Source organism: Amia ocellicauda, chromosome 9 (genome assembly GCF_036373705.1).
Source record: "Amia ocellicauda isolate fAmiCal2 chromosome 9, fAmiCal2.hap1, whole genome shotgun sequence".
Classification (NCBI taxonomy): domain Eukaryota; kingdom Metazoa; phylum Chordata; class Actinopteri; order Amiiformes; family Amiidae; genus Amia; species Amia ocellicauda.
In genome coordinates this window covers 14,311,204-14,331,552 of record NC_089858.1, presented here as the reverse complement: position 1 = coordinate 14,331,552, position 20,349 = coordinate 14,311,204, and the positions used below count along the sequence as shown (strand labels likewise).

Genomic DNA, 20,349 nt, shown 5'->3' with positions numbered 1-20,349 from the left:
TCACTACACAACGCTTTATGCTGATTTTACGTTTTATCACAGTACATGATGCGGAGAGAATAACGAGAGCAACGATAGATGATCTGAGGGACTGAATAATCTGAATAATAATCTGAATCTGAATCTGAATAATCTGAATAATGTGTCTGATTGGGGGTGACATTAGACTTTCAATTCCTCAGTTCCATGTAGCCTCCCTGACGATAGAGGGCGATACATATTATCCCCTTTTCTGAATAATGTTTTTTATGGTATTTCTGCCGCTCTCCTCCGGATCTGTAGAGGGCGCTGTAGTTATACACGCGTCCTGCCGGCGACTGTCTCACACTAAACGCGGCTGTTTCGTCCGGTGATACAGGTACTGTAAGTGCACGGTGTGCTTTTTAATCGGTAATCACATTAATGTTATTGTGAGCGATAGGGAGTGCGGGGCCCCATCTGTGTCGAGTCAGACCGTTATTACTGCTCGGATTGCCCGTGTGTTTTGGGAATCGCCGGTGTCGTGGACGCTGGGTTTTGCGGGTCCAATCGATCAATTTCGTTTAAACTCCTTGTTAACAAATTTAGCGGCGCAGATTCAGCGATTTGTAATACCCCCCTACACACACCTTGAGGGAATGTATTATTATATATTTTCCCCCAAGTTAAGCTATATGTGGCGTTTTCCTGTACGTGTCTTTTGTCGTCGCCTCTGCGGTGTGTGGTGAGCATTGCAGCCCCTCTCAGAGTTGCTTTACTTGCTGCTTCTTTTGCCAGCTAACGAAGCAGATGTGGAAACAGCTGTTTGTAATGCGCAGTGAAGCGGTAAAGTGTTGAAAAGGTGACCAGTGTCGACAGTGTCACTGTGTGCTGGACAGGCTGCAGTTTCTCAGCACAACTCACTCAGCTAAACACCATCAGTGCAGTAGTTATTACTGCTCCTTCACACGGAAAATATGTGTAAAATCACTGTGACTTCTCCCAGTGTGTGTCTGTGTGTGTATAGCTTCGTCAGGGCGTCCCTGGTCTTATGCACCCCCTGAGCTGGACTGGGTCCTCACAATTTCAACCCTCTCCCCCACTCCAGTGAGACAAGTCATTTCCAGTGTGCTGTGAGTGCTCCTGCCCTGCAATGTCTGATGAGGAGGAGGCCCCCCCACCTCTGGTGAAGAGGCCACGGATCTTCTATGGCAGCCTGGAGGAGAGGGAGCGGGAGCGCCTGGGCCGGGGGGACAGCGCCGCCTCCGGCAGGGAGGCCTTGAAGGCCGGGATTGAGTCCGGAAACATCAACATCTCCAGTGGTCAGTACCCACCATTTGCTGCACGTTTAGTGCTTTATACACACATATACACAGTGTGTGCAGTACAGTTAAGCAGTGTGTACAGTGCAGGTGAGGTGCAGTGTGTGTATAAGCCCCAAGTTCAGCTGAACTGTGTGTGTTACTCCAGGCGAGTCTCTGGACCTGGAGGAGCGGGTGAGCGAGCGACAGGCGGAGGTGCTGGCAGAGTTCGAGCGCAGGAAGCGGGCTCGGCAGATCAATGTCTCCACGGACGATGCTGAGGTCAAAGCCTGCCTGCGCGCGCTGGGGGAGCCCATCACGCTGTTTGGGGAGGGTCCTGCAGAGCGCAGAGAGAGGTGAGGGTCGGTAAAAGCCCAGCAGCTCCGAAGGGGCGAGTCCCAGTTTATATTGGACAGTATCAGTGTGTCGGTCTCTTTGGCACTGACCTGACCGTCCCGTCTCCCCCAGGCTGAGGAACGTCTTGTCGGTGGTGGGGACGGACGCACTGAAGAAATCCAAGAAGGATGACGAGAAGTCCAAGCGTTCCCAGGACGAGGTTGAGTGCCGACCTGGTCACCCATGGCAACCACACACACATTCTGGAACCTTTTATTCCCTTTCTAGTCTTTCCTGGCCTCACAATATCTCTGTCTCTCTCCCTTTCTTTCTCTGTCTCTCTCACTCCCACAGTTCCAGCAGACCTGGTATCATGAGGGTCCATCCACACTGAAGGAGGCCCGGCTCTGGCTGGCCCGCTACTCTCTGCCCAGGTGAGGTGCTGGTCCCCAGTGGGGCTGAGCAGTGGGGTGCAAGATGCAGGGCGTGACTTTGTACCCCGAAAGAGATGGAGAGCCAGGCTGTCTGTCTTCATGTGTGTGGAGTAGCTCTGTCAGTCAGGCCTGTTGTGAGCTCTGTGTGTGTTGCTTTGCCAGGGCGATGCGGCGACTGGAGGAGGCCCGGGCCCATAAGGAGATTCCGGAAGCCACGCGGACAGTACGGCAACAGGAGCTGCACAAATCATTGCGGGTGGGTGGGGTTGATTTGTTTTGTTCCTAATGCAGTTGCCTATTTTTACACTTGTGATTGAAAGTCTTCACACAGAGTCAGTGACTAGATTAAGCGAACTTTTGTGAGCGAGCTTTTGGGTTAATAATGTCTGTCTGTCTGACTCCATGTCCATCTGTCTGTTTCAGAACCTGAATAATTTCTGCAGTCAGATCGGGGATGACCGGCCCATCTCCTACTGCCAGTTCAGTCCTAACTCAAAACTGCTGGTAACTGCGTCCTGGTGAGAGACTGCACACCTCCTTCAGCTCTACTGGCACAATCTGTTTCAATCATATTGACACTGATACACAAACTCACTCAGTCCCAGGCACTGTTACACACAGACTAATGATATTCCTGCAGTGTGTGTGTGCATACATCCCTGATAGCAGTGTGCGTCTCTGACTCTCTCTCCTGCAGGAGTGGTCTGTGTAAACTCTGGTCCATCCCTGACTGCAGCCTGATCCGCACTCTCAGAGGTGAGTCTCCCTCCTCTCCACTTCTTTCTCTTTTTTGTCTATTCCCCTCCATTCTCTCTTACAATGCATGGTATCCAGGAGCCTTAAGGTATACTTATCGGTTGTCTAAAGAAATCTCTCAGTGTTGTGGTGTAGGCCTGTAACAATGCCTGGTCTGTCCTCTAGGTCACAACACCAACGTGGGCTCCATCACCTTCCACCCGCAGGCCACACTGTCTCTGGATGAGAAGGACGTCAACCTGGCATCCTGCGCCGCCGACGGCTCTGTCAAACTCTGGAGCATGGACAGGTCTGTCTGCCGGCCGGTCTGTCCCGGTCTCTCTACTGTGTCGGTCCATATGCCTGTCTGTCTAACTGTGTCTGTTGGACGGTCGCTCTCTCTCTCCCCTTATCTCTCTGAAACGTGTCTCTCTCCACAGTGATGAGCCAGTGGCTGACATTGAGGGCCATTCCATGCGGGTGGCACGGGTCGCCTGGCACCCGTCCGGCCGCTTCCTGGGCACCACGTGGTGAGTGAGGTCATGGTACATTCATACACTGACTGCCCTGTACACCCTGATCGGCAGCTCACTGAATAATCTTGTCCTCTCCATCTGTGCAGCTATGATCACTCATGGCGCCTGTGGGACCTGGAGGCGCAGGAGGAGATTCTGCACCAGGAGGGTCACAGTAAAGGTGTCCATGACCTGCATTTCCACCCTGACGGCTCTCTGGCTGGCACCGGGTACGACACACTGCTACACTACACACCCGTACACACACTGCAATGTACAGCACACACACGCACACATTGCACTACATTACACACACAGACAGACACACTACACTACACAAGATTCACACATGCTGCCTAACACAACGTACACACACAGTGCACAACATTACATGTAGGCACAGCTCCAGACTCCTCTGCTGACTCCTCTGCTCTCCCCTCCCCCTCAGGGGTCTGGACGCGTTTGGCCGGATTTGGGACCTGCGCACTGGCCGCTGCGTGATGTTCCTGGAGGGACACTTAAAGGAGATCTACAGCATCGACTTTTCACCCAACGGGTAAGATGGGGGGCAATGTGTTTGGAAATTTGGTCATAGACTGTCGTATAGGATATCAATGATATTTAAGTGTGTGTCCCATGTGTGCAAGGCGTTTATTTAGTCAGAGGAAGTGCCGTCAGATGGTGTGTCCCTCCCGGTAACCACCCCCTCTCCCCTGGCCCCTGCCCTCAGGTACAATGTGGCCACAGGCAGTGGAGACAACACCTGCAAGGTATGGGACCTGCGGCAGCGCACGTGTACCTACACCATCCCAGCCCACCAGAACCTGCTGTCCGGGGTCAAGTTCCAGCGTGAGTATTTCCTGGTCACTGAGTGCACTCCAAAACCTCTCTGCTCCTCTCTCCCCCTCCTCCCCTTTCCTTCTCTCACCTTCTCCCTCTCTCTCCCCCTCTCTCTCAGCCGTGGATGGGCACTACCTGTTGACAGGTGCGTATGACAACACGGCGAAGGTGTGGAGCCACCCGGGCTGGTCACCACTGAAGACGCTGGCAGGACACGAGGGCAAGGTGATGGGGCTGGATGTGGCACCAGATGGCCAGCTCATTGCCACCTGCTCCTACGACCGCACCTTCAAGCTGTGGATGTCCGAGTAAGGGGGTGTGACCCCCTCCCCCGTGACCACCACACACCCCCACAACCACGAACAGACTCTTACAGTCCCGGCTGCACTACCTATTCGCCGTGCAACCACAGTCTCTCCCTTGTCTCTAAATTGCAGAATTTTTAAAGCGTTAATTACTGAACTGATCACAAGGCATTTGGTCCTAGTCTTTTTAAAACAGATTTGTGGTGCCCTAGGGATCCTGCTGGGGAATCTCTCTCTCTCTAGGACAAGGCCAACAACTCCCCCGAACGCCACCCTCTGTATTAGTCATTAATTCACCAGACACAGTCAAGAGCTACAGAAGCCTGTAAATGGACCAGAGTAATTAGTGATGCAACAGCACCCTCCTGTGGAGATGTGGAATTTCAGCTGAATTTCTGGCGGCCAGTGCAGTTTCCCTGACTGGCTGAGACGGCCATCCTGTTGTGCCACTTAGGACCCACACTGGACTTGCACCAGACCAGCTGCACATTTGTCAAAGGTTTTTATTTTTATTTTATTTCAGGTCATTAAAAAAAATAAATAAAAGGTATACAAAATTCTCAGAAAGAACATGCCGTGTGAGAAGCACGGATTCGTGTCGATAGTGAGACGTGTCCTGGGTGATACTTTGTCAAATAAAGTATATTCTCTGATTTTTCATTTTTACAAATGAATCCAGATTTTTTGCGTGTGTGTGTGTTTGTAAACCATTTAGTCTTAATTCAGCTTGTCTGTTGAAGAACGCGTACAGTGCTCTGCAGGCTCCAGGCTCCAATCTCCTCTAGGGTGTGTCGGTGGCCCTGGGTTCGGTCATCCCCCACAGGTCCCTGCGCAGCCACAGGAAGGAGAGCAGCAGCAGCAGCAGGACAATGAAAATGCCAGCAGTGAGATAGGTGAAGACCCGGAGCTGCGGACTGAGCCAGCAGTCGGGCTCCTCGCTGCCTGGAACCAGTCCCTCCTCTGCATCCCCCCCATTCCCCTCCTCCTGATCCCCCTCGTCCTCCCCAGCTGGGCCCACCAGGTTCTGCCCAGGCCGCAGACGGCGTTCCACGTCCAGGCTGAGAGTGTAAATGGTGGGCCGGGCGGGCCGTAGCCAGGAGCGGGGCGGGGGTGGGGCGCGGTACCAAAGCCGGCCATCCTGCAGCTCCACGGTCCGAGGCTCAAGCCGCAGCCGGTCCAGCAGGGCAAGGTCGCTGGGCAACTCTGCCACACTGGTGCCACGGAGGGGGGTGAGGCGGCGGCACAGCGGGCAGCACAGCGCCCCCCCTGGAGCCGAGGCCAGGCTGAGCCGTGCCAGACACTCCAGGCAGAAGGCATGGCGACAGGTTAGCAGCTTGGGTGTACGGAACGCGTTGTCGAAGGGGCTCCAGCACACCGCACAGTCCGTGTGGGGGGGCCCCTCCTCGCCCCTCCCCTCCTCCTCCAGGGTGGTTTGGGGTACTGTGCTGTTCCGCGGGCGTGAGAGAGAGAGAGAAGCTCCAGCAGCCTGATCAGCTGAGCGCGGCGGTGATCCCCCCCGGGTTGCTGGGTAGGGGGCTCAGTGGCATGGCTCAGGGAGATGAGCGCTCACGGGCCAGCACCCCCCTTCTGCGCTCACTGAGGAGCCATGGCAGCAGCTCGTCCCAACCTCGTGCTCCAACAGGAATGGCACCAACCTGGCTCCTCTGCCACACGCTGCTCTGGCTCTCTGGGGTGGGGGGAGAGAGGAGGGGGTGTTTTCTGAGTGTGTGCAAGCGAGCTGCTGTTCCTGTTTTGTTTAGGTGCTGTTGTGCTCTGTTATGTTATTGTGCATGCACTGCTGTGAGAGGTGAGGGAGGTGCTCTCAAAAGACACTCTGGGCCGGAGGGGGCACAGGGGAGGCCCCTGAGATGCTAGGTTACTGGAGCGTCGTCGGGGAGATGCTGCTGGGGGCGGGACATTGCTGCTCGGGTGTCGTTGCTGCAGGACTGGTGGAGCTCAACACTGCCCTGTGTAAGCCCACTGTCTGGGGGGTGCACTGGGTCAAAGTGTCAAGCTGTGAGATACGAGCGACACGGCTAAGACCTTCCTAGAGCCAGCCACTCAGTTTAGTATACTATAGCATAGTAGTGTAATATTAAAGCATATTATAGTAAAGTATAATATTGTATAGTAGTTAATTTATAGTATGTTAGTGTAGTAGTATTTATTAATAGTAAGTGCAGAGCAGCTGCACTGTTTACCTTAAGCACCCGATTGACAAACGCGGGCTGCACGGGAGCCACAAATGCCACCTGAATATTAACACTCCTTCTTCTAGCAGCCCCTTACACCCTTATTTCTGTTGTTCTTACCTTTCCAGTCTCGACTCTCCCTGGTCCAAAAGTCAAATGCAAGGCGGCAGACCATGCACTCTCCGGTTTCTCTCCGAGCAACGACTGACAGCAGCCGGGGAAGAGGGAGGTTGGCCGGCCGTCTGAGATCAGGAATCACCTGTGCGAGGTGGCGGGTCTCTCTTTTCCCCTCTGGGTGGGGGAGGGGGTGGGATCTTACGAGTAGGTGAGGGGGTTGCTATGGAAACCTGCCCAGGCTGCTCGCCTCAGGTGTGCTCAGTGCACGTGACGCTGCCGCCCCCAGGTGCACGGGCTGCGCTGCTCTGGAGACAGGCTTCCGAGCACAGTTAATGTGATTATTAATCATTTATATTTGGTACCTATAAAATAGTCCCACCCTACGACTGCTTATATTATTAATAAAAAAGTTTGTTAGAATATTGTAAACTAATTAATAGTGAGAGTTATGACAAAACAATGGAAAATGTAAAACTTAAATGTAAACCTACAGCTACACCATAGCGGCAGGAAAGTTTGTGCGCGCTGTCGGGGGAGAAGACTGACAGGTGGAGACAGCACTGCAGGTGGAGATCCGCGACCTCTATCGGCCTTTCGCTGAGTTGAGAAATAGTTCCAACTACTTATTATTACCAAGTAGAGATAATTAACCGGAATTATTATTAATAATTTATAACGACAGAGTTCATGAAGGCCTTCCAGTACTCATGGTACAGAATTGAGCTTGAGCATTCAAGTGATGGTGTCTCCTTCAGCAGCACAATATTAAATTAATAAATATGATGGAGAATTAAAACAGTAGAGGGCGATATAGTCTTCAGTGTTTCAAGTTGCATGAATTTACAGAGTCGTTGCTGGAAAACAGTGAAATTATAGAGGGAATATTTTTAATTTATTTGAATAGGAGGCTCCTGGAACGGCAGTCCAACGCGAGGAAAGCGGCGACACACAAAATTGGAACAACAGGCTGCTTTGTAGAAACCTTTACATATTCAAACACCGTGAAACTGAAAGCTTTGAAAAAAACAGCAGGTCGTTTTAACACAACTGGTATCCACACTAAAAAATGCACCTATGTAAAAGCTTTCGGAGACACCAGTCAGGTGTCTAGTATAACGTTCCTGCAGTTAATTTGACAGGCCTGCAAACGTTAATGCAAAAGTCTGTGCTGCAACTCCTCTGTCAGCTTCTCTTTCTGCCTTTACTCTGGTCTGGTGCTCAGATGGCACAGATGCCAACGTGGGAGGTCTGGGAAGGGTGAGGGCAGCCGTCTCCCTATACTCCCTATTCACTCCTCAATACTGGCACTGAAATTCCTCTTGTGCATAAACTCCGTTCTGACTATGCAGTGGTCAGCCTACTCCTGTACTGTGGCTGTCTCTGCTCACAAACATGGGGTTTAGGAGCAGCAGCAGGACCAGCACTTCCTGCAGCAGGGGCTCCTGGGAAAGTGTGGCTCTGGGGGTGTGTCCTGGCCCCAGGCAGACAGGGGCTGCTCTGTGATTGGCTGCTTGCCTATTGGCAGCTTGCGTTCAGTCGCAGGTTCACCAGGTCGTGCGCTGAGTCGCTGGCTCTCTGCCTCCGCCTTGGCGCCCAGAAAGGCGGCCAGGTCCAGGTCCAGTGAAGCGGCGCCAGCCCTGGGCAGTGGTGTGTTCTGGCGACACTGTGGGCATGGGATCCACAGCTGCTCGTTCAGCACCGTGTCCAGCCGCAGCAGGCACGCCTGGCAGAATGTGTGGCCGCAGTAGAGCTTACGTGGGAGCCTCTCGCCCAAGTTGAAGGATGAGTAGCAGATGATGCAGTCCAGCTTGCGGCTGTCCCTGGCTGGCCGGACGGTGGGCTCCAAAGGATCCCCTGCTGGGTGCTCCAAGACTGGCCCTGCCTCCGGCCGCAGCTCCCCCTCACCGTCCAGAGACATTCTGACAAGGGGAACAACACACGGTCCAGTTCAGTCAGCTCCTCACTGCGTTAGTAACAGCTAGAGCATCAGGTTTCCTCTCACGATATTAAACCTCCATTAATATTACTGACAGCTGTGCATTCTAAAGCTCTCTGCTCTGGTCTGATCTCATGGGTGTGAGGAGAGTCAAGGGAAAGGTGTAATCGGGTGGCATTTCCCTTCACAGTGCGGTATGGAGCCTCTCTTGATGTCTGAGCCGTCAGGGGGGGTCGCAATCATTCTGCCTGCTGAGAAATGGAGGCTGCAGAAAGTGAACTTGCACCTCCCTTCTGCCCTCCTAGTTGTTCCCCACTATTGCTTTTATTTTTATGTTTTATTCCAGCACACCTTTGATTGCCTTAATTATAACCGTCTCCCTGATTTCTGTCATTTTGCCTGATCTGTCCCCACTGGTTACAATCTCACACCGCAGACTCTAGCATCAGCCACATCCACTGTATTAGGATTAGGTTCTATAATCTGATCTTTGATCTTTTGTACAATGTTTTTATGAAATGCGTATATATATATATATATATATATATATATGTATACGTCTTCCTGGGTAAGGGTGTCTCGCCCAGGAATAGATAACTATAATAGGAGTCATACAATATTTAAAATCACCCCAAGCAAAGAAATGCAGTGAAATATATGTGCGAAATGTATTAATCTTTAGAATGTGCTATGAGACACATCCGACACATGCAGAGGGTATTTTAAAGCCCTGCCGTTAATACTGAGCTAAGCCTCCATGAATAATTCATCCTGCCTGCCTGAGCAGAGTGACGCTGAATTACCAACAATCCCCCAGACACAGTGTGGCAGGTCTGCATGAAAGAGTCGCTTCCACAGGGACCTTGTTACTGTACATATTCCACAACACACCCCCACCTCAACTCATTCGATTCCAAGACCGAATACATTAAACCTCGCTGTCTCCTTGTGATGCAAGCTGCAAATGTAATAATTTAATGTTGTGAAATAGAAATATAGATAGGAATGTCACATATTAAGTGGTTCTGTAGGCACACATGCAAACATTCATTAACACTGCGCTCTGGCACTGACAAGTGCCCCATTCGTACCTTCTCTTCTTCTTCTCTTCTCTTCTAGATATCTACAGTGCCCCTCTGAGGTCTGTGGCTGGCTGCTGAGTCTCTGTGCTGCTGCCCATGCTGGCCGGACCGGGCTGGGGAGTACTGGCTGTGAGTCCACCTGTCCAAGTCCTGCCTTTCGGTGTGGGAGCCGTGCAGCAAAGTGTCAGTCTGCAGCGAGAGCTGGGTGAGTCTCACTGGCCCGAGAGTCCCAGTGCCGGTCTGGTACGGTCCACCTTGCAGCCGGCACCACTCTGCGCCACTCACCTGTCCACCTGTTGGTGCATGGCGGTGAGTCTGCGCTGCCCCTGGGTGCCAGCTGTTGAAATGGGTGGCTGCTGACTCAGCTCGGGTATCGGTCCTGTGGGCGCAATAGACCAGGCGATCAGGTTGCAGCCTCTGATCTGCACACAATGCACTCTTTGAAACACAACACCCTTGTTAGCCATTCAATACAGCCACACATCCCCAAAGCACTCAGACAGCGGAGCTTCAATGCAGGGGGACTCCTGCTGCTGGTCCAGTGACAACATCCTGTTTAGGGCTCTGCACTGGGGCTGCAGGGAGTATGAATGCACCAGGTGTCCACTGTGAATACTCACAGACAGAGCCAGACATTTATATAATAAGCTAAAACTGGCTGTTATGTTTAGTTGCAGTCAATATGTAGTGGCTCCAGCAGTTGAGAATTGTCCGTGTGTATTGTTGTGCCATTAGGGATAATTCATTTTCTTAAGTTTAATGTTGACGAATATAGCCAGTCCCTCCAATCACAGCTTTGTAATTAGCCACAGCGCCTGACCCTAGACTGCAACAACAGAAATGCACGTGTGGTGTATGACATTGCTGTGTTTGGCTGATTCATATAAATGAAACTTAACAAAGTAAACGCTTGTTGAAATTATATAGTATTTGTTGCGGTATGCTCTTGATGGGGGTTTGTCAGAATGCTGTTGCCTGCAGTGACAGTCCTTCTGTTCTATTCATTCACTGTGAGAAACTGAAAGGGCTGGCCCTGGGTTACATTACAGCACTGTGGGACACGGCTGCTCTGGGCCGTGTCTCAAATTCAAGGGCCACTAGGTGGAGCTAAAGTACTGAGTATTGCTGCTTCTGCACGCAGTAGGCTGAAATGGCTGTGGGGTGATTCTACCACGGATGTTAGGCGAGCGTGTTGCTGTGACGTTGCCCACAGCACTGCTTCATCACTTCCCACATGTCTCTGGGTTCTGGGGGCCCATCAGAGAGGATTTTAGGAGCTTGATTACCAATTTAAAATAATTAACTATTCTGGAATTATTTTTATTCTCTCTCTGTAAGAGGTAAATTAATTAATTCACAAACAGGCTTAGTGCAAGCCCACAATGAGTCTCAACTCTGTCTGTGTTTCTCATTATAACAGGCCCAGACTTCCTGTTTGCCAGCAATAGGATTCACTTCCCGAATCAGGGCTTGTTTTCAGAGCGCTGTGGTCTGTTGTGTTCAGTGGAGGGCGCAGAGACACTGAACAGCAGCACAGAAACAGGGCGCACAACGGCACCTGCGTTTCAATCACATTCAGTCTTAAGAGATGAAACCATAAATTATTCTAAAGGCAGTGCTTTGATGTTTTAATGAGCAGTAGCAATTCAGGGCCTCCGTCCAACAGCTCTGAACGATGACTGCAGAGAGACAGACCTCAGGCTGACCCCGAGACCCCAGCCCAGGCGTTGGCTACTATCAGTTCTGCAGCTGATACAACTGAGCCGCTGCTGTTTTTACCACTTTCAGACACCTCATATTACAGCTATGGGTCTCATGCAGAATCCAGGTTTGTTTATACACTGATTGACAATATTTATATTTCCTCCTTCCTGTCGCCTCACAACACGCAGATGCCAGGCTTGCCATGGCAGTGGAGCAGTACGCGTCACAGGCCCAGCACATCTGAGCCCTGAACGGGATCTGGCAGTGGCTGCTGGAGGATCCAGTCAGACCAGCCTACACCGCATTCCTGTCTCAGCTGCTCAACGGTGTGGTAAGACGCAACAGTGTCATAGGAAGCACTTTACTTTACCCTGGCCCACACAGTACACCCACTTACTACATACACTGTGATTAATGTATTCTGAATGCTGTCAAACGGTGTGGGGCACTCTGCTGTGTGCTGGAGCAGCTCCTGTTGACTTGCTGAGCTGAATTCCTTCATTGAAATAATCCTTAGTCAACCCTGCAGAGCAGCTGTCGAGGGCAAAGACCTTTGCAAAGTTTTTATCTTTCAGTATTTCCTCTATATGGGTTTTTAGGTCAGGAGAAAAAAACAATCTTACAATGGAGTGATTGAGCAGCAGTATGGCCATGTCACAGTGTCGGCCCTCTCTCCTGGTGACACAGCTCACAGTGTGTGTGTGTGGGGGGGGGGGGGTTGAAGAGAGAGACACAGACAAAGAGTACTGAACAACAGAACAAGCAGTGCCTTGATTTTTAGCTGCCAAGGAAACTTTAATCAGTGTCACTGTTTGTCAGGCTGACACCCCAGGGGTTTAGAAAGAGGACCGGCTGGACATAATGCACTGCTCTCTCTGCACCGGCAAGACCAGGCAAGACCAGGCACGCAGGCCTCAGATGTCTGAATGGTGCAAGAGGCAAGCGTTTACTGCGTCCGAGAAGGAAGCGTTTGTGTTGTGTCCGCGCCTGCCTCAGTTACAGAAACGTAAGCCTTTTGCTTACAGAGGCACCAGTAAAGGAAGATTAGTGGGAACTGTAACTCTATCCCTGGTCCAGCGCAGAGAGGATAAAACATGTTATTGCTGTGTTTAACATACTTCTGTTTGAAAGCAAGGAGAAGCTAATGTCAGCTGTTTATCTTCCTCCTCTGAAAGGTCTCACTGTGCAAAACCTGGCGGATCTGTAGCCCTGACTCACACAACCGCCTGCATGCAAATACCTCCACACCACGGTTCACGGCACAACAATATCCTTCCAGTGAAAAATGGAAAACACCGGTGTGGCTTAGCTCCCAGGTGATAATAAGCCCTTTATCTACGAATGTGTCAGCCAACGGAAGTGCCTCGCACGCACACCGAGCTGGATGCTTCCAAATTCAGGACACTTCATTGAATTTTAATTGATCTTAGGGTTTTAATTCATGTTTCCTGTACTCAGCACCAGGTGTGGTAGTCAAGGAGTGTGCTCAGTTCCCCATCAGTACAGCATGTAATGTTCAGGGAAGATCATGTTCTCAGTTCATCGTCAGCATGCCAGTCTGCCCAGAGTCAGACAGGGTCGGTGGGTTCGCAGTACTTGGCCTCTTAGCTCCTGGTTCTCCATCCTAGTATCAGCAGAGCTCAGAGGCTTGAAGGAAGATTTAAGAGATGTTAAGTCGCTCAATAAACCGTTCCTCTTTGCCGACGGTGCTGGCTGCCCGAGTGGGGTGTGTGGCTCAGAGTCCCAATACTGATGACACTCTTGTTCATTCTATTGTAGTTTTTATCATATTTCTTTCTTTACCACTGAGAAAATGGACAAACATAAGCTGTCAAGGGGAGTGGAACAGAGGAAAGCCAGTTACAGGTGACTTCTTTTGTTTCCATTTATTTATAGACTGGTGTGGTTTTATTGGCAGATTCCTACTGTGATTAGATAAGCTGAGCCAACAGAGAGTCTTTTCAACCTGGGTTTGTTTATCGGTTTTGGACCTCCCCCGGCACTCTCACCCAGCCAACCCCAGCAGCTTGCCTGCCCCCATTTCAGCTCGTTTTCCCAGGGTGCTTGAGTCCCGAAACCCTTCTTCACTCTTTTCTCTTTTACAAAAAAAGTAATTAATCAAAAGCTTAATTTTGATAAGATGGTAGATATAACCCAGGATATTTAGATTTTCTCTCTTACAGTGATTTCTGCCTATTCTTAAAGGAATGTGCATGTATTGTAATGCAGTGTAAGAAATAAATGGGGGCCCATAGTCTTCCCCGGGTACATTGACTCCCTCTAAGCAACACCCTTGGGCTCCAGGAACACCCAGGGGAGGGGGCTGAAGTCGACATGTGTAGCTGTGCATAGGCCTCGGCTCTCCCCAGGAAGAGCCCTGCAGTGCCTTCTGGGCAGATCCATGTTCAGGATTTGTTCTTGTTTCAAACTTCAAATGAAGGGAGTTGCTGCGTTCATCCGGTTCCCAGTGAGCGTCCCCAAGCAGAGTGACTAGGACCCCGTTCACACTTATTAGGCTGGCCCTGGGCTGCCTCAAATTTATTCCGGCTTTTTTTAGAGACCCCGCTCACATTTGCGGTTTTAGGAGGCCTAAGTGCGTCACATATGCAGGCAAAAAAGGATGCCTAAACGCATTCGGTTTTTATAGTAAACAGCTGGTCTCATTTTAAAATGCATTGATTTGAATGGAAACCTGCTTCGGTAAAATTTATGTCATTTAATTGCAAAATTCTGATAAGTGAATAAATTTACCTGGTCACAATGCAATTTTCACATGTAAAATGCATACTGTTCAATTTCAGACTTCAATCATACTTAGTACAAGAAAAAACAATAGCAAGTTTACCAGCTACACACTTATTTTAATTGACCTAGTAGTTTGAACTGTTTACATCATTATAACTCATTACTTAGCCTATACTTTTTTAAAATATATAAATATGTGAGCTAGCGAAATGTATCAGTACATTTAAGGCTATAGATTGATATGACATTCAAACAATATAGACAATACTGTGTGTCTTATGCAGTGTGTGAGCTGTTTTGGTGCCTGTGTTTATTCTGCGGTGGCGAAGCAGCGTCTCTTTGACTCACATTCGAGTCTCTGGGCTCTTGGCTTGAGTTGCGTCACACAGGGCCCAGCGCATTCATTAGGCCGGGTCAAAAAGCGGGACTAGTTTTGACCAGGCCCAGGGCCGGCCTAAATCTCAAATTGGAATAGGGTCTTAGTGGAGGCAGCTGTGTAGGCCTGCCCGTGTTCGTGGAATGGATGGAGCATTTTCTGCCCTTAAGGATACTTTTGTTCTTCTCAAAGAGCCCACCCCCACCATCGCACCCCACAATCACCTGTCAACGAGCTGTGAGAGACCTGCCTAGCTGTGTGTCACTCTAAGGGGTGGACTGAGGCCTGTGTTTCCATGGTGGGGCAGCCAAGGTGAGTCAGGGGACAGCAATCAGCCGTGTTTGGGAAGCAGGTAGGGCAGCCATGGTGCAAATGCCCTCTCCGCTGTGGAACAACTCGTGAGTCACGCCGTCAGAGCAAACACACGCTCTGCAGAACAAATACCCCACGAGCAGCACTGCCTGGCTTCAGCCCTTTTGTCTAGAGCAGGGGTTCCCAAAGTGTGGCCCGGGGGCCAAATGCGGCCCTCGAGGATGTTTGGTGCAGCCCCCCCAAAGCCAAACTTCAACCACCCCTTTTCTGAACCTTTACTGTATTTTCACACTTTCAGAACATTTTCTGTTACAAATTGCACAATGTAATTTGGGGGGAAATAATAACAACAGTTAAAGTAAATGTTCCCTAACAGAAATGTATAGGAAATAAAAAGGTTTCGTTTTCATCAGTGGTTAATCTTCTACTACGGCTCCCCATCCCATGCAACCTCCGGAAATTGGCCCTCCATCACCAGACATTGGGAACCCCTGGTCTAGGGCAAGAAAAGGGAACTACATGCACCTGAGAGTTCTCTCCCTGCTTCTGGTGCTCCAGTTGACCTCCAGTTGTGACCAAAACTGTGTTTACAGTACACACTGTATTATACAGGGGCAGTAATATTATCCATAGATAAGAACCAATTCACACCTGCAGCCACACCAAGATTGACATGCAGAACCCGTCAGATCAGCCTGGCTGTGGGAGACTTCAGTGGTGACCTTGGTGTGCCAGGGCCAGCTTGTGTACAGATCCGGCCAGTAACGGCCCGCCCTTCGACCTCGATACAGTCCCGCTTCTCTCCTTGCAGTTTTGTGTGTGTTTGTTTGTTTTATCTTAGACCTGAAATCATATCTTGGATTGTGCACACAGTCATTTTAAGTCACATGGCATATTTCAAAAGCATTTCTGAGTAGCACATTTTCCACCCACCATAGCTTCATAGGAAAACTGTCTTTCACAGTGCTCTGAAAATATATCCCACATTCACCTTATTTGTATTATTATTTAAGGTGCACATTATATTTATTCCATTACAAAATTACAACAACATGAGCCTTTCACAAAATATGTCTTCGTTCTTAAGAAATTTATTTTGTGGGTCGGAAAAAAATGACATGTTTTGTCCCTTAAAGATAATGGCCATGTCCGCACAGATAATTCCAATAACTTAAGATATATTGATTGTCCTGCAGTCCTGACAGTCCTGGACTGACCTGCAGACAGAGCTTTCATAGGAGCTGCTGGTGTCCTTTATTCAGAATAAATGCTTGTTAAGTCCCGTTTAACATCATACACAGAGGGACCCTGCTGTCAGTCCAGGACAGAAGTTTGCAAAGCATCAGAAATGTGAAGCTTAGATGGACAGTATCTTGAGTCACAGAGCCCCGTAGAGACCGTAATGAAGACCATACCAACGAGGAGGTTTATCGATTGCAAACACACAGCAGCTCTTTAATCTCAGAAGGCGCGGGAGTCTGAACCTGAATTTGTTTGCAAAAGATGCTGAAACTCCCTTGACGGTAAATCAATTTTTCTGTAAACAATTCATAAAACTCTTCCTACCACAGTCCATGATTATCAACAGTTTGCTTTAATTTATAGTTTAAAAAAATACAAATTGCAATACAATTTATGTAACATGCTGTACAGAAGAAAAGTACAGTCTCTCAGAGGTGACTTTACTACTGCAAGATTCCTCTAGCAATACCATTCTTCTGACATGATTGTGCAACACAGTGGAAAAACCTGTTTATTAGCATTATAATTTCCCACAATGTGCCTGGTGTTTTTGTTCTACTCTCCATGAAGACTTGCTTGACTGGATGGCTGACATACATCACTGCGTACACAGATCTGCCCCCAATGCAAACAGCAAAACGTTTACAAGAATGGATCCGCTCACTCGTAACCATTGAAACCAGTTTGTTTGGCCTTTCATATCAAAAAGGTGATGTCATTAATGAGCTATTGTCTTGGAGAGGTCTTGTTTTGCAGTTTGGTTCCTTGTTTCCTCTGGCAGCTCAAAAGCAGGAAGTGCCGCTAGACTGAGCTGGCCGGGGTGTTGCTGTTCCTGTCAGGGTGTCTTGCTGTGCCCTGGTGAACGCCTGCACAGCTCCCCTCCTCCACCCTCTGTGAAGCAGCCTCTGATCAAAACCTGAGCGGAAGTCGCGCCCCTTGCCTGAAAACCCTGGGTCTGAGACGGCCCTCTCTGTGACTGTCACTGTTGACCATTATCAAACACTGTTAAACACTGTCCCCCCAAGTCCTGTGCAGTAGACTCACAGACACAGACTGGACAATAGCAAAGATACAGCCGGGTCAGCAGTTAAGATCCTTTTAATGTGCAAATTAACAGGACTGTGTGGCCGGGCAGGGACGGCTAGGGGCAGTATCCAGACCCCCTGTACTGATGAGTCTGTTACCTTCACTGCAGTAAACCTGCACTGTCCACTAGTCCCCCCAGCTTTACAGCGCCACACAGAGCTTTTGGGAAACCTTTTCAATTCAATGTAATTTTTCCTGGACCTAATGCTGGCTTTTACAATTTGCACACCTTGTCACGAGGAGGTTAGACACAAAAACTGAATTTTAAAAACAAAAATACTGGTGATATACAAAGCAAAACAATACAAATGCGGTACCACACGAACCTGTGGGAGAAGTCAGTTCATGACAGAGTCATATAAATAGAGCAAAGTGCATCTCAAATACCATCAGTACTGGACATACATAACCGATCACTGCAACATGGAGGAAACAGATCAGCCAGCTGAACTCTGGTGTTTGTCTCACAAGCCCGTGTGATTGCTCACAGTCCTGACTCTCGCAGTACAGGGTGGGTGAAGCGGCTGGAGAGATTGGATGTACAGGGCCGCCGGTCCTGGGCCCGCAGGGTAATTCCACAGCAGCTCTGAGTTCTGAAACAACGGTGCTGACCCCACACAATGTGCCCTGCTGCTCAGTCACAGGAAACACAGGTCTGGAACAAAAGTGGATTGGAGTGGAGTGGCACAACGAGCAGTGTGTGGGAGAGCCCTACGGTGCTGCAAGCAGGAAAAGGAAAGGAGGCAGCAGTCTGTGCTGAGTGTGTGGCTGTGAGCCCAGGGTCTCTCTCTTTCTCACTTTTGTTAAACACACACCACTCACTTCTTCCTCCTGCAGGAGCGGCAGCTGGCACAGCACCTCCGGGTGACCTCCTCCGGGTCCTCCTTGACGGTGTAGCTGGGCATCTGCAGCTCATAGGGCGGTGGGTTCTTGGTGTCCACGGTGTACACCGGCATGGTGTGCGGCACCTGAGAGCCATGTGGGTGGAAGTTGCCATAAGGGTTGAGTGCAGAGTTGCGGTCATTGTGTGATTGGTACAAGGTGGTGTTGAGGGCCAGTGGGTTGGTGATGATGGTGCTGGAGTCACCGGCAGCAGAGTTGTCCTCTGACGTGGTCCTGAGCCGGGCGCGGGGGATGATCACATCGCCGTACGGGTTGTCCAGAGAGATACCGTCCATCTCCCCACGCAGGCAGTTCATAACACGGGTGCAGGAACAGCAGCCGGACACAGCTCTCTCACTCGCCTCCCTCTGGGCTGGAGCTGCTTTGTGTAGGCCTTGGATTTCCTCTCTCTCTCTCTCTCTCTCTCTCTCTCTCTGAAGTACTTGTCTATTATCGCATCAATCCCCTGAAAGGTTAGATTTTCTGGATTACAAACCAGGCCAGTGACTCAGCTATAAAAAAAGTTTGCTTTTTGATTTTGTTTCCTTATTAAAGATGCAGGCTTACTAAGTATTTCCCTGAAGTCAAGAGCACAGAAGTGTGTATTTACTTACCCTCCACCCTCAGCAAACAGGCTGGATCCCTTAGAGCGACTCTGGGTTGAAACACAGCCCCTCTCCTGCTCTGCGGTACAGAATCGGCGGTCCTCCTCAAGCCTCAGCTCTGAGATTCTCGGTTACTGCTTTGTAAAAAATAATGCGTCTCCCCTGGCAGTGACAGTCTACTTGTTGTGTGCAGGTGTCATCTGTGTGCTAGCTGCGGGAGCATACCTGTGCTCTCTGCTCGCTGAACATCTCTGCTCTGCGGGGCGGACTGAGGCTTCAGGTGTTTTGACTGAGAGTCGGATTCCCCTGGGCGGGTCCGAGGCTGGGGTCGGCCCCCTGCTGTGTCAGCGCTGGAATGCAGAACTGCAGCCTTCCCACAGGTACTGCAGCCACATCCCCCTCTCTCTCTCTCCCTCTTTCCCTCTCTCGCCAGTGTCACACACCCTCTTTGTCACAGTCACACATTATTTTCCACTATGACATTTACACCACCTTCATGAAAGAAGCAAACAGCTCTTCGTGTTAAACTCATCTCCTGTTGACTATCCTTTAAGCCGGAACCGCTCTGCACTGCCTCACACCACAGAAGATAACTTTGTGCTTCTTCTCACGCCTTCTCTTCTCTGTTTGCAGAGTAAACAGACGAACACGGTGCCACCACAAGGGCCATTATGAGCACAGGAGGTGATTTTATTAACACTAAATTATGCCTGATCTCAGAGCCTGTAAGCTACTGCTGAACTCTGTGCTCAGGTATTCCAGGTAAACGCACAGGTGTAGTAAGTCATGTAGTGTCTGTGTGTCAGTGAGGCATTTATCAGTGAAAGGGTTAACACTGGGTGGAGGCATCTGACACGACACCTCCAGGGGCTTCTGACTCTATTCAGGTTTTGACTGAAGCAAACCGGTAGAATTAACCTGCTGGTTTAAACCCTTGCCTGGAGACGATCCCTCCCTCCTCCTCATGGCTTCAGCCCTCCGCAGCCCATGGTGGTGTGGCCACAGGTTGTGCCCTGTGCTCCGGCCACAGTGTCGGCATTGACCGAGACCGCCTCGCTGTCCGAGGGAGCGGCTGCAAATAAACACTCTGCGCCCTATTTTTAACTCTCATGGACTCAACGTGTGAATCAGTTTAGACAAGAACAAAGAGAAGTAACAGGAATTCCCACATAATGGCCTGTGTGGGTATCGACTGAGAAATGCATCACTGATGACAGATAGACTTTGACCTTCGCTCAATTAGAGCACATTCCTCAGTCCTACAGGCACGGCTCCGCCCCTGGCAGAGACATTCCTTCTGTAGACACCGTGTGTGATCACAGGCTCCCGGTCTCCCCGGATCTGAACTGCGTCTCTTACTGCAACTTTGCCACACTCAGTGTTTCAGTGCTGCTGCTGTCCTCTTGGGGAGCTTGGCCCTTGGTTTTCTTTGGCTATGGAATGGCTGTGAGCTCTCCTGTAGGACATGGGCTTGTATATCTGACAGAACTAATGAAAGCCACCCTTGTTTGAAGGCATTTGTTGCCATGATGATGTTTGGGAGGGGAAGGGTCAGGAAAGGGAAAAGGTAGACACAGTCCAGAGGGAGCCCACAGGTTCAGCCTCATGCTTTTTCTCATAATTAAAAGTTATTTTGTAGAGACAGT

The 20,349-nt window shown here is 50.0% G+C and overlaps 2 protein-coding genes across 2 annotated transcripts; one reads left to right on the top strand and one right to left on the bottom strand.

Moving 5' to 3' along the window:
• The first annotated feature begins 261 nt into the window (after window positions 1–261).
• On the top strand, window positions 262–5,094 carry prpf4 (pre-mRNA splicing tri-snRNP complex factor PRPF4). Its single transcript, XM_066713339.1, has 14 exons — window positions 262–358; window positions 1,067–1,280; window positions 1,429–1,615; window positions 1,728–1,815; window positions 1,950–2,029; window positions 2,192–2,285; window positions 2,453–2,547; window positions 2,727–2,785; window positions 2,951–3,074; window positions 3,205–3,294; window positions 3,387–3,509; window positions 3,728–3,835; window positions 4,010–4,128; window positions 4,238–5,094. Exons 2-14 carry the CDS (start codon window positions 1,112–1,114, stop codon window positions 4,429–4,431), a joined length of 1,530 nt encoding a protein of 509 aa, XP_066569436.1. The 5' UTR covers window positions 262–358; window positions 1,067–1,111; the 3' UTR covers window positions 4,432–5,094.
• Window positions 5,095–16,461: 11,367 nt separating this feature from the next.
• On the bottom strand, window positions 16,462–19,024 carry LOC136758733 (uncharacterized). The gene is made up of 2 exons (XM_066713338.1): window positions 18,713–19,024; window positions 16,462–18,564 (listed from the first exon to the last, which is right to left on the bottom strand). The coding sequence occupies exon 2, from the start codon at window positions 18,413–18,415 to the stop codon at window positions 18,035–18,037; it is 381 nt and encodes a 126-aa protein (XP_066569435.1). The 5' UTR covers window positions 18,416–18,564; window positions 18,713–19,024; the 3' UTR covers window positions 16,462–18,034.
• Between the last annotated feature and the right edge of the window lie 1,325 nt (window positions 19,025–20,349).

Excerpts from the sequence above, each read along its gene's own strand:
- prpf4 (XM_066713339.1), top strand. The coding sequence starts at position 1,112 with ATGTCTGATGAGGAGGAGGCCCCCCCACCTCTGGTGAAGAGGCCACGG. Across the intron at positions 3,510-3,727 it reads GGCTCTCTGGCTGGCACCGG|GGGTCTGGACGCGTTTGGCC; the intron begins GTACGACACACT and ends CCTCCCCCTCAG. Across the intron at positions 3,836-4,009 it reads ATCGACTTTTCACCCAACGG|GTACAATGTGGCCACAGGCA; the intron begins GTAAGATGGGGG and ends CCCTGCCCTCAG.
- LOC136758733 (XM_066713338.1), bottom strand. The coding sequence starts at position 18,415 with ATGAACTGCCTGCGTGGGGAGATGGACGGTATCTCTCTGGACAACCCG.